This window comes from Oncorhynchus mykiss, chromosome 27 (assembly GCF_057628025.1).
Source record: "Oncorhynchus mykiss isolate SJ-2025 chromosome 27, ASM5762802v1, whole genome shotgun sequence".
Lineage (NCBI taxonomy): Eukaryota > Metazoa > Chordata > Actinopteri > Salmoniformes > Salmonidae > Oncorhynchus > Oncorhynchus mykiss.
Window position 1 is genome coordinate 50469321 of NC_143048.1, and position 18505 is coordinate 50487825.

Here is an 18505-nt window from a genome sequence, read left to right on the forward strand (position 1 = left end):
TCATCTCATTTGTACATACTGTACCCGATACCATCTACTGTATCTTGCCTATGCTGCTCTGTACCATCACTCATTCATATATCCTTATGTACATATTCTTTATCCCCTTACACTGTGTACAAGACAGTAGTTTTGGAATTGTTAGTTAGATTACTTGTTATTACTGCATTGTCGGAACTAGAAGCACAAGCATTTCGCTACACTCGCATTAACATCTGCTAACCATGTGTATGTGACAAATAAAATTTGATTTGATTTGATTTGATTTGATTTGATTTGATCTCAGTGCTAGAGGCGTCACCACAGACCCTGGTTCGATCCCAGGCTGTATCACAACTGGTCATAATTGGGTGTCCCATAGGGCGGCTCACAATTGGCCCAGCGTCTTCCGGGTTTGACCGGGGCAGGTTTTCATTGTAAAATAAGAATTTGTTCTTTAACTGACTTGCTTAGTTAAAAAAAGGTTAAATAAAATACAATTTAAAAAAAATCTAATTCATTTGTTAGAAGAAATGATGGCAGATACAAATTAACAGTTGAAACAGTTATTCAATACAATGCATTGGAGCCAATGTTTTACGGTATTTGTGATACAATGATACAATTTATAGGCTTCACCACGTTATTGACTGTGTGTATTTAATGCATGGTAATGCTATACTTACAGTATATGTAGGTATATAGTTTAGGCACAGAGTTTCTAAACCCAGAGGCGCAACATCGCAGGACTTCTGGGAATGCTTGCGAAGCAGACCAAACAAAACAGGCCGGGGTTTGAGAAGTCAATGAGAGAAGTGAAACGTTCTTCATTAGTTGTTAATGATTAGATTCCCCCGCCCCCTCTCCATCTCGTACTTCTGAGTGGGAGACCTGCCTAGCTCACAAACTAGAACCAGGACGCCCACTCCGACAAGGTTAACTGACTCACAAGTCCCACATGGTGACATGATATCATAGACGTGACGTGAAAATGAGCGATAGAAAACAGGTCGCGCAAAATGTCACCATTCCAATTTTTTTTTGTGCGGCCGCCCGGTGCCGCCCCCGGCAAGATGCCGCCCTGCGCGGCTGCGGATGTCGCCTATACCTAAATCTGCCACTGGACCCCACTGTGCAAAGGGGAGATTCTCACAAAAATCATGGTGTTCTACCACAAGTGTCACAAGACTCATCCGAATGTTTAAAAAAACAAGGTAGTATTGAGGTAGTTTTGTTGTTACCAAGAAATGGGGTTAAATATGTGTAAATGTAGATTTCCTGAGCTTTCTTATATTTCCTAGAAATAGGACAGACACTGAATCATTTTTTACTGTCTTTTTTGCCATTAATGAATGTTAGTCAATGCATTTCTATGGGCTATAGTAGTAAAGGCCAAATTCAATGTATTATCATATCACTTTTTTAATAAATCATTTTAATACCTAAAGGGGTCCTACAATTCAAAATCAAATAGCTAAATGATCCGTGGTATGACCTTAAAACAATTCCAGGTGCTCCCCCATCCCCCATTAGTAAATTATAGTAAAAAGCAATATTGTCTGTATATGTTCCGATTTGAGAAATCCACACTGAGTGAGATTTTAGGCGCAGGAGAGGGGGCTATGCCTTTTACCCATGGGAGTGAAAACTAAACGTGTGCCCTGAGCCCTATGATTTGTAGGCCTATGTGGAAAAAAACGTTCTGACAAATTGGCAATAAACAGGAGCACTTCAAACTGGACCCCATTCACAACGGTAGTGAGTTGATTAACCTACCACAGCACACAACATAATTGTCGTCAAAAGAACGTCACCATCAACCGTCTACGGTAGACTGTTCTGTGGTCAGGGTACAGACGCGCTCATTCTGCGCTCAGCGTCAGTCCATTCCAAGAGTGGATTTAGGAGGTTTGTAGCGTCTTTGTCTGTGCGCTTCTGTTGATGATCAGCTGGGTTGAGATTGACAAGAAATGACTCACAGAAGACTGTATTTCAATGAAAGTCATTCAACAAAACGATGTTCTACCGAAGGAGATTCTGATAGAGATCATCCACCGTTGAAGACAGACTCATCTGCTAACAGTAGCGCAAACTGCCACGGACACGACAAGAGGTGAGTGTCATATTTTCAGAGTTGTATCAATGATAGCCTTATTATAAAGACAAAACAACATTGTATTCCTGACCGTTACGCGTTGTTGTATGAAGGCTATATCGATGGTTAGACTATGAAAAAGGAAAATACATTCATAATATCGCTATTAAAAAATGTTTAGTCTACAGTCCCCAAAAGTATTTTTAGTCGACAGTATCTGTGACCTCGTGGATGAAGAAAAACAGCGGATGTTAAGTAGCCTTTCTCCGTGTCCAAAGGGACCCGATGGAAAATGAAATACATTGGACTCTATTAGCCCAGGAGTGCTTAACATTGACAGTCCATGAAATTGACTAATTGGACACTAGCTCTTGCTATTAATTTTATGTTACGTCAAGATGTTATGTCTGTCTGTGTCCCCTTGATTTTGTGAAGGAAGCCTATACTTAAAGAAAGTATAGCCTACTTTTCTATGCTGAAAATAAAAATATAAATGCAATCATTTAAATAATTTTACAGATTTACAGTTCATATAATGAAATCAATCAATTCAAATGAATTCATTAGTTCCTAATCTATGGATTTCACATGACTGGCCAGGGGGCACAGCCCTGGGAGGGCATAGGCCCACCCACTTTGGAGACAGGCCCACCCACTGGGGAGCCAGGCCCAGCCAATCAGAATGAGTTTTTTCCTCACAAAAGGGCTTTATTACAGACAGAAATACTCCTCAGTTTCATCAGCTGTCCGGGTGGCTGGTCTGATGAAGCCGGATGTGGAGGTCCTGGTGTGGTTACACGTGGTCTGTGGTTGTGGAGGTCCTGGATTGGCGTGGTTACACGTGGTCTGTGGTTGTGGAGGTCCTGGGTTGGCGTGGTTACACATGGTCTGTGGTTGTTTGGCCAGTTGGACGTACTGCCAAATTCTCTAAAACAACTTTGGAGGTGGTTTATGGTAGAAAAATGAACGTACAATTATCTGGCAACAGCTCTGGTGGACATTCCTGCAGTCAGCATTCCAATTGAACGCTCCTTCAAAACTTTAGACATATATGGCATTGTGTTGTGTGACAAAACTGCACATTTTAGAGTGGCCTTTTATTGTCCCCAGCGCAAGGTGCACCTGTGTAATGATCATGCTGTTTAATCAGCTTCTTGATACACCACACCTGTCAGGTGGATGGATTATCTTGCAAAAGGAGAAATGCTCACTAACAGGGATGTAAACACATTTTCGAGAAATAAGCTTTTTGTGCTTATTGAAAATGTATAGTATATTTTATTTAAATTCATAAAACAAAGGAACCAACATGTTGCATTTTATATTTTTGTTCAGTGTGATATAGTGTAATAGAACGGGCAGAGAGCTCGGGGTTTGAACCCTCAACCTCCTGGCCCGAAGCCCAGTGCGCCATCGACTGTACCGCAAAAATATGCTCAAGAGTCAGAGACTTTATGTACGTTTATAAACCAGGGTCGATACAGAGCCTTCAGGAAGTATTCACACCCCTTGGCTTTCCCCACACTTTATTACGTTACTTGTTTTCAACGCCCGGGGAACAGTGGGTTAACTGCCTTGCTCAGGGCCAGAATGACAGATTTTTACCTTGTCAGCTCAGGGATTCGATCCAGCAACCATTTGGTTACTGGCCCAACGCTCTAACCACTAGGCTACCTGCCGAAGGGGCCCAAGTATATACAAAGTGGTCTAGTTAACCCAGAAGCGAGTAGCACACTCTCTCATAAGTAGCCAGCCCAGCTTGGCCATGGTAGTGACCCACTCCAAAGGGAAGGGGATAGTCTTTTTTCCAATGCCTTCAGAGTAAGCACTTAACCTTGTTTAGGTGGTCAGATATTTGTTCCTGTAGCAGGTGATCTCAGAGCCACCCACTTGTGTGCTAATGGCTTGGTTAGTAATTCTTCAATCGGGCTGGCGATGGGACAGGCTGGCGATGGGACAGGCTGGCGATGGGACAGGCTGGCGTTGGGAGGGGCTGGCGTTGGGACAGGCTGGCGTTGGGACAGGCTGGCATTGGGAGGGGCTGGCGTTGGGACAGGCTGGCGTTGGGACAGGCTGGCGATGGGAGGGGCTGGCGTTGGGACAGGCTGGCGATGGGAGGGGCTGGCGTTGGGACAGGCTGGCGATGGGACAGGCTGGAGATGGGACAGGCTGGTGATGGGACAGGCTGGCGTTGGGACAGGCTGGCAATGGGAAAGGCTAGCATTAGGACAGGCTGGCTATGGGACAGGCTGGCGATGGGACAGGCTTGCTATGGGACAGGCTGGCGATGGGACAGGCTGGCGATGGGATGGGCTGGCTATGGGACAGGCTGGCGATGGGACGGGCTGGCTATGGGACAGGCTGGCTATGGGACAGGCTGGCTATGGGACAGGTAAGGTAAGGACAGCTTCCCAGCCATTTTGACAAAGACTTTGCAATTGGAGAGGACTCCAATATTGATCCTGTGGCAGATTATATTTATTAGAAATCTGGGCCAAGTTTAAGAATAGCTTAATACGGTTAAATAGAGCCAACAGACAAGTGATCCCTACATATTACCACGGTTCCCAAAGGATGGTTTACCTCCAATTAGGATACACTTATTGTGCCACAGAGGGGCCTGAGGTGATTTCTTCTGGTCCCAACGTCCAACTCTGTGCAATTTACCCCACAATGTTTTGGAGTTTCTAACAGTGGGGAGGTCCTTCAGCAGTGGACTCACTGTGCTAAATATTCTGAGCCAGGGCTCCCCCACAGGCCCCAGACTCCATCTGGTACGAGCCTGGTTTAGCCCCTCCCTTCCATCTGTACCAGCCTGGTTTAGCCCCTCCCTTCCATCTGGTACCAGCCTGGTTTAGCCCCTCCCTTCCATCTGGTAACAGCCTGGTTTAGCCCCTCCCTTCCATCTGGTACCAGCCTGGTTTAGCCCCTCCCTTCCATCTGGTACCAGCCTGGTTTAGCCCCTCCCTTCCATCTGGTACCAGCCTGGTTTAGCCCCTCCCTTCCATCTGGTACCAGCCTGGTTTAGCCCCTCCCTTCCATCTGGTACCAGCCTGGTTTAGCCCCTCCCTTCCATCTGGTACCAGCCTGGTTTAGCCCCTCCCTTCCATCTGGTAACAGCCTGGTTTAGCCCCTCCCTTCCATCTGGTACCAGCCTGATTTAGCCTGGTTTAGCCCCTCCCTTCTATCTGGTACCAGCCTGGTTTAGCCCCTCCCTTCCATCTGGTACCAGCCTGGTTTAGCCCCTCCCTTCCATCTGGTAACAGCCTGGTTTAGCCCCTCCCTTCCATCTGGTAACAGCCTGGTTTAGCCCCTCCCTTCCATCTGGTAACAGCCTGGTTTAGCCCCTCCCTTCTATCTGGTACCAGCCTGGTTTAGCCCCTCCCTTCCATCTGGTACCAGCCTGGTTTAGCCCCTCCCTTCCATCTGGTAACAGCCTGGTTTAGCCCCTCCCTTCCATCTGGTAACAGCCTGGTTTAGCCCCTCCCTTCCATCTGGTACCAGCCTGGTTTAGCCCCTCCCTTCCATCTGGTACCAGCCTGGTTTAGCCCCACCCTTCCATCTGGTACCAGCCTGGTTCAGCCCCTCCCTTCCATCTGGTACCAGCCTGGTTTTGTCCCTCCCATCTGGTACCAGCCTAGTTTTGTCCCTCCCATCTGGTACCAGCCTGGTTTAGCCCCTCCTGTTTCTGGACAGACACAATAGCAGGAAAACGCAGAATGAAGTGGATGTTAGATCCGTTTGAATGCCATCCTCTGTTCTTTACCTCCTTTTAGAATAGTCTGAGGATATAGTCCCAATCTTGTCAACTTTAGAATAGTCTGAGGACATAGTCCCAGCCATGTCAACTTTAGAATAGTCTGAGGACATAGTCCCAGCCATGTCAACTATAGAATAGTCTGAGGACATAGTCCCAGCCATGTCAACTTTAGAATAGTCTGAGGACATAGTCCTAGGCATATCAACTTTAGAATAGTCTGAGGACATAGTCCCAGCCATGTCAACTATAGAATAGTCTGAGGACATAGTCCCAGCCATGTCAACTTTAGAATAGTCTGAGGACATAGTCCTAGGCATATCAACTTTAGAATAGTCTGAGGACATAGTCCCAGCCTTGTCAACTTTAGATTAGTCTGAGGACATAGTCCCAGGCATGTCAACTTTAGAATAGTCTGAGGACATAGTCCCAGCCATGTCAACTATAGATTAGTCTGAGGACATAGTCCCAGGCATGTCAACTTTAGAATAGTCTGAGGACATAGTCCCAGCCTTGTCAACTTTAGAATAGTCTGAGGACATAGTCCCAGCCTTGTCAACTTTAGTGGACAAACTCATTTCTCAGATTTTTGGAGGCAAGAAAGGTCAGAGTGGGCTTGCAAGTTGCAGTGTCTGGCTTTGCTGGCCCGTAGCCTCCATTTTCTTGCTAAGCTTGGACAGTTGTGCCTGCAGTGAATCCTTTATGCGCTGTGGTTTGCAGCTATCCCGGTTAGACATGTGTAATGTTTGGTTGAAACAAAAATCTGTCTTTCACTTGTATGCGTATCACTATGCCCCAAAATGGGTAAATATTGTTGCCAAAATCAATTTTAGTGTCGAGTTCGATGAAGCTCCTCATCTACACAGCCATCCTCGTCGAGAGCACACTTGGTTACCCTAGTAACAGTTTTGTTTTAAATCAGCTTGAAAATCTATGGCAAGAATTGAAAATGTCTGTCTTGCAATGATCAACAACCAACATATAACAGAGTTTAAATATTTTTTTTAAAGAATTTGAAAAATATTGTACATTCCACGTGTGCAAATCTTTTAGAGACCTACCCAAAGAAGACTCACAGATGTAATCATTGCCAAAGGTGATTCTAACGTGTGTTAACTCAGGGGTGTGAATATTTATGTAAATTAGATATTTATGTATTTAATTCTCAATACATTTCTAAAAACATGTTTTTACTTGGTCATTACGGAGTATAGTGTGGAAATGGGTGAGAGGAAAATGCAACATGTTACAAATCAAGGGGGTATGAATACTTTCTGAAGGCACAGTACTTCCAAACCTATTCTTCCATTACACATTAGACAGGCCGGGTGTGCATATGACCAAATATAGTTGGGCTACACTTATAGCAGGAGTGCTTGTATTATTATGCCAATTCCTTGGCTTATATTGTCATTCCAAATGGAAAACATGTTGGCTTGACAAGGAGCAATGGAGTAAGCAAGAGCACAAACAGATCAGGGAGCAGGCTCAGATCAGGGAGCAGGCTCAGATCAGGGAGCAGGTTCCGGTCTGGGAGCAGGCTCGGGTCTGGGAACAGAGTCGGGTCTGGGAGCAGGCTCAGGTCTGGGAGCAGGCTCGGATCAGGGAGCAGGCTCAGATCAGGGAGCAGGTTCAGATCAGGGAGCAGGCTCTGATCAGGGAGCAGGTTCGGATCAGGGAGCAGGTTCGGATCAGGGAGCAGGCTCGGATCATGGAGCAGGTTCAGATCAGGGAGCAGGCTCAGATCAGGGAGCAGGCTCGGATCAGGGAGCAGGCTCGGATCAGGGAGCAGGTTCCGGTCTGGGAGCAGGCTCGGATCAGGGAGCAGGTTCCGGTCTGGGAGCAGGCTCGGTCTGGGAACAGGCTTGGGTCTGGGAGCAGGCTCAGGTCTGGGAGCAGACTCAGATCAGGGAGCAGGCTCAGGTCTGGGAGCAGACTCAGATCAGGGAGCAGCCTCAGGTCTGGGAGCAGGCTCGGGTCTGGGAGCAGGCTAGGGTCTGGGAGCAGGCTCAGGTCTGGGAGCAGGCTCAGATCAGGGAGCAGGCTAGGGTCTGGGAGCAGGCTCGGGTCTGGGAGCAGACTCAGGTCTGGGAGCAGGCTCAGATCAGGGAGCAGGCTCAGATCAGGGAGCAGGCTAGGGTCTGGGAGCAGGCTCGGGTCTGGGAGCAGACTCAGGTCAGGGAGCAGGCTCAGATCAGGGAGCAGGCTAGGGTCTGGGCGCAGACTCAGGTCAGGGAGCAGGCTAAGGTCTGGGAGCAGGCTAGGGTATGGGAGCAGACTCAGGTCAGGGAGCAGGCTAGTGTCTGGGAGCAGGCTCAGATCAGGGAGCAGGCTCAGATCTGGGAGCAGGCTAGGGTCTGGGAGCAGGCTCAGATCAGGGAGCCGGCTTGGGTCTGGAAGCAGGCACAGATCAGGGAGCAGGCTAGGGTCTGGGAGCAGGCTCGGGTATGGGAGCAGACTCAGGTCAGGGAGCAGGCTCAGATCAGGGAGCAGGCTCAGATCAGGGAGCAGGCTAGGGTCTGGGAGCAGGCTCAGGTCTGGGAGCAGACTCAGGTCAGGGAGCAGGCTAGGGTCTGGGAGCAGGCTAGAGTCTGGGAGCAGGCTAGGGTCTGGGAGCAGGCTCGGGTCTGGGAGCAGGCTCAGATCAGGGAGCAGGCTAGGGTCTGGGAGCAGGCTCGGGTATGGGAGCAGACTCAGGTCAGGGAGCAGGCTCAGATCAGGGAGCAGGCTCAGATCAGGGAGCAGTCAGCTACCACAGGACTTGACCAATCCCCTATTAGAGTCCTGAGTTAATTCTGGTCATGTCTAATGGACTGGGCTTCTGATTAGAGTCCTAAACTAATTCCTGGTGAGGTCACTTGATCAGGAAAAACTGAAATCCATAATTATGACGCATGATGAACAAATTGTGTGTTTTACCGGCTGCTCAAAAGGGAGAAATCAGCCCAAAAATCCAATTAAAGAAAATGCTTATCTTAAGTAATACAGGGACTAGACCGTACAGGGCCAGACTATATATGTGATACAGGGACTAGACCGTACAGGGCCAGACTATATATGTGATACAGGGACTAGACCGTACAGGGCCAGGCTATATCAGTGATGCAGGGACTAGACAGTACAAGGCCAGGCTATATCAGTGATGCAGGGACTAGACCGTACAGGGCCAGACTATATATGTGATACAGGGACTAGACCGTACAGGGCCAGGCTATATCAGTGATACAGGGACTAGACAGTACAAGGCCAGGCTATATCAGTGATGCAGGGACTAGACAGTACAGGGCCAGACTATATATGTGATACAGGGACTAGACCGTACAAGGCCAGGCTATATCAGTGATGCAGGGACTAGACAGTACAGGGCCAGACTATATATGTGATACAGGGACTAGACCGTACAGGGCCAGGCTATATCAGTGATACAGGGACTAGACAGTACAGGGCCAGGCTATATCAGTGATACAGGGACTAGACCGTACAGGGCCAGGCTATATATGTGATACAGGGACTAGACCGTATAGGGCCAGGCTATATCACTAATACAAGGACTAGATAGTACAGGGCCAGACTATATATGTGATACAGGGACTAGACCGTACAGGGCCAGGCTATATCAGTGATACAGGGACTAGACCGTACAGGGCCAGACTATATCAGTGATACAGGGACTAGACCGTACAGGGCCAGACTATATATGTGATACAGGGACTAGACCGTACAGGGCCAGACTATATCAGTGATACAGGGACTAGACAGTACAAGGCCAGGCTATATCAGTGATGCAGGGACTAGACAGTACAGGGCCAGACTATATATGTGATACAGGGACTAGACAGTACAGGGCCAGGCTATATCAGTGATACAGGGACTAGACCGTACAGGGCCAGACTATATCACTAATACAGGGACTAGACAGTACAGGGCCAGACTATATATGTGATACAGGGACTAGACCGTACAGGGCCAGGCTATATCAGTGATACAGGGACTAGACCGTACAGGGCCAGGCTATATATGTGATACAGGGACTAGACCGTACAGGGCCAGGCTATATCAGTGATACAGGGACTAGACCATACAGGGCCAGACTATATCACTAATACAGGGACTAGACAGTACAGGGCCAGACTATATATGTGATACAGGGACTAGACCGTACAAGGCCAGGCTATATATGTGATACAGGGACTAGACCGTACAGGGCCAGGCTATATCAGTGATACAGGGACTAGACCGTACAGGGCCAGGCTATATATGTGATACAGGGACTAGACCGTACAGGTCCAGACTATATATGTGATACAGGGACTAGACCGTACAGGGCCAGGCTATATCAGTGATACAGGGACTAGACCGTACAGGGCCAGGCTATATATGTGATACAGGGACTAGACCGTACAGGGCCAGGCTATATATGTGATACAGGGACTAGACCGTACAGGGCCAGGTTATATCAGTGATACAGGGACTAGACCGTACAGGGCCAGGCTATATCACTAATACAGGGACTAGACAGTACAGGGCCAGACTATATCAGTGATACAGGGACTAGACAGTACAGGGCCAGACTATATCAGTGATACAGGAACTAGACAGTACAGGGCCAGACAATATATGTGAGCTGCTTTAAATTGAGATTGGTACTTCCACCATCCCCTGCACTTTGATCATTCTGATATAGGTAGTCTCTCTCTTCTCTCTGGCTTTTTAAAATCATGTCTGGTCTGGTATCTGACCTGCACAATTAGGGCCCCCTCTCTGCTCCGCCCCCAGACTATGGTTGCGTCCCAAATTACAGCCTATTTTCTATATAGTGCACTACTTTTGAACAGGATCCATGGGCTCTGGCAGTGTGCTATGTAGGAAATAGGTTTCATAGGGCTCTGATCAAACTTAGTGCGCAATGTAGGGAATAGGGTCCCCTCCCTCAACCACCAGACTGTGTCTGTCATTGTGAAATCACTGACTTCCCGTGTGTGTGTGTGTGTGTGTGTGTGTGTGTGTGTGTGTGTGTGTGTCTGTGTGAGAGAGAGAGATCTATATATTCAGTTACAATATCAGATATCAACCTTGTATTTTAGCCTGGTCCTATACACCGTTAGCAGTGTGGTATTGTTGTTGCCTACACATTTCAAGTCCTATCCCATTCCCCAATACCGCTGAACAGCCAACTTAAAAAAATGTAATAATCTACAAGTAGTATTTGTCGAATGCTTCGTAAACATCAGGTGTAGACTAACAGTGTAATGCTGACTGATGGGTCCTTGGTAAACAACAGGTGTAGACTAACAGTGTAATGCTGACTGATGGGTCCTTGGTAAACAACAGGTGTAGACTAACAGTGTAATGCTGACTGATGGGTCCTTGGTAAACAACAGGTGTAGACTAACAGTGAAATGCTGACTGAAGGGTCCTTGGTAAACAACAGGTGTAGACTAACAGTGTAATGCTGACTGACTGGTCCTTGGTAAACAACAGGTGTAGACTAACAGTGAAATGCTTACTTATGGGCTCTTCTAAACAATGCAGAGAGAAACATATAGAAATAACCACAGTAACAACATAAGGAATACGTTCACAATGCTAATATACACAGGGTACCCATCCCGAGTCGATGGGTACCAGTAGGTACCAGTACCGAGTCGATGGGTACCCGTACCGAGTTGATGGGTACCCGTCCCGAGTCGATGGGTACCAGTAGGTACCAGTACCGAGTCGATGGGTACCAGTAGGTACCAGTACCGAGTCGATGGGTACCCGTCCCGAGTCGATGGGTACCAGTAGGTACCAGTACCGAGTCGATGGGTACCCGTCCCGAGTCGATGGGTACCCGTCCCGAGTCGATGGGTACCAGTAGCGAGTCGATGGGTACCAGTACCGGGTCGATGGGTACCAGTACCGGGTCGATGGGTACCAGTACCGAGTCGATAGGTACCCGTCCCGAGTCGATGGGTACCCGTCCCGAGTCGATGGGGCCCAGTAGCGAGTCGATGGGTACGAGGTAGTTGAGGTAGATATGTACATATAGGTGGGGATAAAGTGACTAGACAGCAGGCCAGATAATAAAAACTGTAGCAGCAACGTGATGTCCAGGTAGTTAACCTGGACTAACAACTTATCAGTCTTATGGCTTGGGGGATAGAAGCTGTTCAGGGTCCTGTTGGTTCTAGACTTGATGCATCGGTACCGCTTTCCGTGTGGTAGCAGAGAGAACAGTCTTTGACTTGGGTGGCTGGAATATTTGAACATTTTTTAGGGCCTTCCTCTGACACCGCCTGGTATAGAGGTCCTGGATGGCAGGAAGCTCGGCCCAAGTGATGTACTGCGTTGTTCACACTACCCTCTGTAGCTCCTTGCGGTCGGATGCCAAGCAGTGGCCGTACCAGGCGGTGATGCAGTCTGTCAAGATGCTCTTAATGGTTCAGCTGTAGAACTTTGAGGGTATGAGAACCCATGCCAAATCTTTTCAGCTTCCTGAGGTGGAAGAGGTGTTGTCATGCCTTCTTCATGACTGTGTTGGGTGTGTCGAAAACATAATTCTTTAGTGCTGTGGAGGAACTTGGAGCTGAAGACCCACTCCCCTACAGCTCTGTCAGTGTGGATGAGGGCGTATTCGGCCCTCTGTTTCCCGAAGTCCATGATCAGCTCTTTTTGTGTTACTGATCTTAAGGGAGAGATTGTTGTCCTCACACCACACTCCCAGGTCACTGATCTCCTTCCTATAGGCTGTCTCATTGTCGTCAGTGATCAGGCTAACCACTGTTGTGTCGTCAGCAAACTTAATAATGCTGTTGGAGTCATGTACGGTCACAGAAAGTACAGGAGGGTACTAAGAACACACCCCTGAGGGGCTCCTGTGTTGAGGATCAGCGTGGCAGATGTAGTTGTGTTGTTATCTACCCTTACCACATGGGGTGGCCCATCAGGAAGTCCAGGATCCAGTTGCAGAGGGAGGTGTTCAGTACCAGGGTCCTGAGCTTAGTGATGAGCTTGCAGGCCACTATGGTGTTGAACGCTGAGCTGTTTTCAAATGAACAGCATTCTCACATAGGTGTTCCTCTTGTCCAGGTGGGAGAGGGCATTGTGGAGAGCAATAGGATGGCTTCATCTGTGGATCTGTTGGTGCGGTATGAGAACTGGAGTGGGTGTCCAGAGTGTCTGGGATCATGGTGCTGATGTGAGCCATGACCAGACAGTCAAAGTATTTAATGGCTACAGATGTGAGTGCAATGGGGCGATAGTCATTTAGACAAGTTACCTTGGCATTCTTGGGCATCTGCTTGAAACATGTAGGTATTACAGACTCTGTCAGGGAGAGGTTGAAAATGTTAGTGAAGACACTTGCCAGCTGGTCAGCGCACCTTCTGAACACGTGTCCTGGTAATCCGTTTCGCCCTGCAGCTTTGTGAATTTTAAGCTGTTTAAATGTCTTACTCCCATCTGCTACAGAGAGCGAGATCACACAGTTGGCCGGAACAACTGGTGCTCTCATGCATGGTTCACTGTTGCTTGTCAATCTTAGTCCTGTATTGACATTCTGACTGTTTGATGGCTTGTTGTTGGTCGTAGTGAGATTTATTTTAAGTGTCTGGATTAGTTGTACACTCCTCGAAAGCGGCAGCTCTACCCTTTAGCTCGGTGCGGATGTTTCCTGTAATCCATGGCTTCTGGTAGGGATATGTACGTACTGTCACTGTGGAGTCAACGTCGGTGATGCACTTATTAATGAAGCCGTTGAATGAGGTGGTATACTCTACAATGTCATCGGATGAATCCCGGGAACATATTCCAGTCGGTGCTAGCGAAACAGTCCTGTGGCTTAGCATCCGCTTCGTTGGACCACTTCTGTATTGAGCGTGTCATTGGTACTTCCTGTTTGAGGTTTTGCTTGTGAGCAGGAATCAGGAGGATAGAGTTATGGTCAGATTTGTCAAATGGAGAGTGAGGGAGAGCTTTGTATGCATTTCCTACTGATAGAAATGAGATAAGACCTAGATTAAAAAAACAAACATAGGATATTACAGTTCTCGAACGGAGCTCTCCAACCTGTTCCGCATGACAATGATCAAACAGAGCAGTTGCACAAACAGACTGGATCAGACCAGTGAAGTCCTGGGTGTTGAACTCCAATGTATTCTGAGTGGGAGGTAGAACCATCCATCCTGGCCTAACCACCATCCGTCCAGCTGTCTTCCTCCATACGGAAGCAGTAGTCTTACCTCGCGACCTCAAACACAATTATGTAATTTCTAAATGCAATTATCTCAGAGAGATGGTACGTCTAGTTGGTCTGTCTTTAAGTACCCTTCCCAAAGTGCAGTAAATAATTCAACGTATGTTCCTACTGCTTTTGTTGTGACGTACGTACCCTATATAATGGGGGTTGATGTTTGATATACTCATTGTGACGTACATACCCTATATAATGGGGGTTGATATACTCATTGTGACGGGGGTTGATGATTTTTAAAATTTTTTTTAACCTTTTAACTAGGCAAGTCAGTTAAGAACAAATTCTTATTTTCAATGACGGCCTAGGAACAGTGGGTTAACTGCCTGTTCAGGGGCAGAATGACCTTGTCAGCTCGGGGGTTTGAACTTGCAACCTATCGGTTACTAGTCCAACACTCTAACCACTAGGCTACCCTGCCGCCCCGATTGATATACTCATTGTGACATATATAATGGGGATTGATGTTTGATATACTCATCTTGGAGTTCCTTGCTGTAATTACATGTATTTGACCACAGCTTTCCAGTATCCTGGGTCCAGAAAGGAAAGGAGGAGAGGAGAGAATAGAGAGGAGGGGGGAGGGGAGAGGAGTGGAGAGGAGTAGAGGGGAGAGGAGAAAGGAGGAGGGTAGAGGAAAGGAGGAGAGGAGAGAATAGAGAGGAGGGGGGAGGGGAGAGGAATGGAGAGGAGTAGAGGGGAGAGGAGAAAGGAGGAGGGGAGGGGAAATGAGGAGAGGAGAGAATAGAGAGGAGGGGAAAGGAGGAGAGGAGAGAATAGAGAGGAGTAGAGGGGAGAGGAGAAAGGAGGAGGGGAGGGGAAAGGACAAGAGACAATATCGCTCATACACATAGTGTATGTAGTAGTGAATGTGAATCCATAACCTTCCAATACTGTGTGTGGGGAGTCCTAGTTACTGTTAGATAGCTGCAGTATGAACATAGTTAGAAGGCTGCAGTATGAACATAGTTACTGTTAGAAGGCTGCAGTATGAACATAGTTACTGTTAGAAGGCTGCAGTATGAACATAGTTACTGTTAGAAGGCTGCAGTATGAACATAGTTACTGTTAGAAGGCTGCAGTATGAACATAGTTACTGTTAGAAGGCTACAGTATGAACATAGTTACTGTTAGAATGCTGCAGTATGAACATAGTTACTGTTAGAAGGCTACAGTATGAACATAGTTACTGTTAGAATGCTGCAGTATGAACATAGTTACTGTTAGAAGGCTGCAGTATGAACATAGTTACTTTTTAGATGGCTGCAGTATGAACATAGTTAGTGTTAGAAGGTTGCAGTATGAACATAGTTAGAAGGCTGCAGTATAAACATAGTTAGTAGGCTGCAGTATGAACATAGTTAGTTAGAAGGCTGCAGTATGAATAGTTACTGTTAGAAGGCTGCAGTATGAACATGGTTAGTTAGAAGGCTGCAGTATGAACATAGTTACTGTTAGAAGGCTGCAGTATGAAAATAGTTACTGTTAGAAGGTTGCAGTATGAACATAGTTAGAAGGCTGCAGTATAAAACATAGTTAGTAGGCTGCAGTATGAACATAGTTAGTTAGAAGGCTGCAGTATGAAAAAAGTTACTGTTAGAAGGCTGCAGTATGAACAAAGTTAGAAGACTGCAGTATGAATAGTTACTGTTAGAAGGCTGCAGTATGAACATGGTTAGTTAGAAGACTGCAGTATGAACATGGTTAGTTAGAAGGCTGCAGTATGAACATAGTTACTGTTAGAAGGCTGCAGTATGAACATAGTTACAGTTAGAAGGCTGCAGTATGAACATAGTTAATGTTAGAAGGCTGCAGTATGAAAATGGTTAGTTAGAAGGCTGCAGTATGAACATAGTTACTGTTAGAAGGCTGCAGTATGAACATAGTTAGTTAGAAGGCTGCAGTATGAACATAGTTACTGTTAGAAGGCTGCAGTATGAACTTAGTTACTATTAGAAGGCTGCAGCATGAACATAGTTACAGTTAGAAGGCTGCAGTATGAACATAGTTAGTTAGAAGGCTGCAGTATGAACTTAGTTACTATTAGAAGGCTGCAGCATGAACATAGTTACAGTTAGAAGGCTGCAGTATGAACATGGTTAGTTAGAAGGCTGCAGTATGAACATAGTTAGTTAGAAGGCTGCAGTATGAACATGGTTAGTTATAAGGCTGCAGTATGAACATAGTTAGTTAGAAGGCTGCAGTATGAACATAGTTAGTTAGAAGGCTGCAGTATGAGCATAGTTACAGTTAGAAGGCTGCAGTATGAACATAGTTAGTGTTAGAAGGCTGCAGTATGAACATAGTTACTGTTAGAAGGCTACAGTATGAACATAGTTACTGTTAGAATGCTGCAGTATGAACATAGTTACTGTTAGAAGGCTACAGTATGAACATAGTTACTGTTAGAATGCTGCAGTATGAACATAGTTACTGTTAGAAGGCTGCAGTATGAACATAGTTACTTTTTAGATGGCTGCAGTATGAACATAGTTAGTGTTAGAAGGTTGCAGTATGAACATAGTTAGAAGGCTGCAGTATAAACATAGTTAGTAGGCTGCAGTATGAACATAGTTAGTTAGAAGGCTGCAGTATGAATAGTTACTGTTAGAAGGCTGCAGTATGAACATGGTTAGTTAGAAGGCTGCAGTATGAACATAGTTACTGTTAGAAGGCTGCAGTATGAAAATAGTTACTGTTAGAAGGTTGCAGTATGAACATAGTTAGAAGGCTGCAGTATAAAACATAGTTAGTAGGCTGCAGTATGAACATAGTTAGTTAGAAGGCTGCAGTATGAAAAAAGTTACTGTTAGAAGGCTGCAGTATGAACAAAGTTAGAAGACTGCAGTATGAATAGTTACTGTTAGAAGGCTGCAGTATGAACATGGTTAGTTAGAAGACTGCAGTATGAACATGGTTAGTTAGAAGGCTGCAGTATGAACATAGTTACTGTTAGAAGGCTGCAGTATGAACATAGTTACAGTTAGAAGGCTGCAGTATGAACATAGTTAATGTTAGAAGGCTGCAGTATGAAAATGGTTAGTTAGAAGGCTGCAGTATGAACATAGTTACTGTTAGAAGGCTGCAGTATGAACATAGTTAGTTAGAAGGCTGCAGTATGAACATAGTTACTGTTAGAAGGCTGCAGTATGAACTTAGTTACTATTAGAAGGCTGCAGCATGAACATAGTTACAGTTAGAAGGCTGCAGTATGAACATAGTTAGTTAGAAGGCTGCAGTATGAACTTAGTTACTATTAGAAGGCTGCAGCATGAACATAGTTACAGTTAGAAGGCTGCAGTATGAACATGGTTAGTTAGAAGGCTGCAGTATGAACATAGTTAGTTAGAAGGCTGCAGTATGAACATGGTTAGTTATAAGGCTGCAGTATGAACATAGTTAGTTAGAAGGCTGCAGTATGAACATAGTTAGTTAGAAGGCTGCAGTATGAGCATAGTTACAGTTAGAAGGCTGCAGTATGAACATAGTTAGTTAGAAGGCTGCAGTATGAGCATAGTTACAGTTAGAAGGCTGCAGTATGAACATAGTTACAGTTAGAAGGCTGCAGTATGAACATAGTTAGTTAGAAGGCTGCAGTATGAACATAGTTAGAAGGCTGCAGTATGAACATAGTTACTGTTAGAAGGCTGCAATATGAGCATAGTTACAGTTAGAAGGCTGCAGTATGAACATAGTTAGTTAGAAGGCTGCAGTATGAACATAGTTACAGTTAGAAGGCTGCAGTATGAACATAGTTAGAAGGCTGCAGTATGAACATAGTTACTGTTAGAAGGCTGCAGTATGAACATAGTTAGTTAGAAGGCTGCAGTATGAACATAGTTAGAAGGCTGCAGTATGAACATAGTTACTGTTAGAAGGCTGCAGTATGAACATAGTTAGAAGGCTGCAGTATGAACATAGTTACTGTTAGAAGGCTGCAGTATGAACATAGTTATTTAGAAGGCTGCAGTATGAACATACAGTTAGTTAGGCTGTCATTGTAAATAAGAATTTGTTTTTAATTTACTTGCCTAGTTAAATAAAAATATATCTGAGTCCAGGCTACCATAAACCATTCTCTCAAACTCTCTCTGACCTGAGATTTCAAGCTACCATAAACCATTCTCTCAAACTCTCTCTGACCTGAGATTTCAAGCTACCATAAACCAGCCTCTCAAACTCTCTCTGACCTGAGATTTCAAGCTACCATAAACCAGCCTCTCTAACTCTCTCTGACCTGAGATTCCAGGCTACCATAAACCAGCCTCTCTAACTCTCTCTGACCTGAGATTCCAGGCTACCATAAACCAGCCTCTCTAACTCTCTCTGACCTGAGAGTCCAGGCTACCTTAAACCAGCCTCTCAAACTCTCTCTGACCTGAGATTCCAGGCTACCATAAACTAGCCTCTCTAACTCTCTCTGACCTGAGAGTCCAGGCTA

The 18505-nt window shown here is 46.0% G+C and overlaps 1 protein-coding gene across 1 annotated transcript in view; it reads left to right on the forward strand.

Annotated features, from left to right (window-relative positions):
* The first annotated feature begins 1893 nt into the window (after window positions 1-1893).
* trpc6b (transient receptor potential cation channel, subfamily C, member 6b) overlaps window positions 1894-18505 on the forward strand; it is a 75265-nt gene continuing 58653 nt past the window's right edge. The window contains exon 1 of the mRNA XM_090224051.1: window positions 1894-2092. Within this exon, the coding sequence (XP_090080177.1) occupies window positions 1950-2092 (143 nt within the window). The 5' untranslated portion in view covers window positions 1894-1949. The remainder of the gene's footprint in view (window positions 2093-18505) is intronic.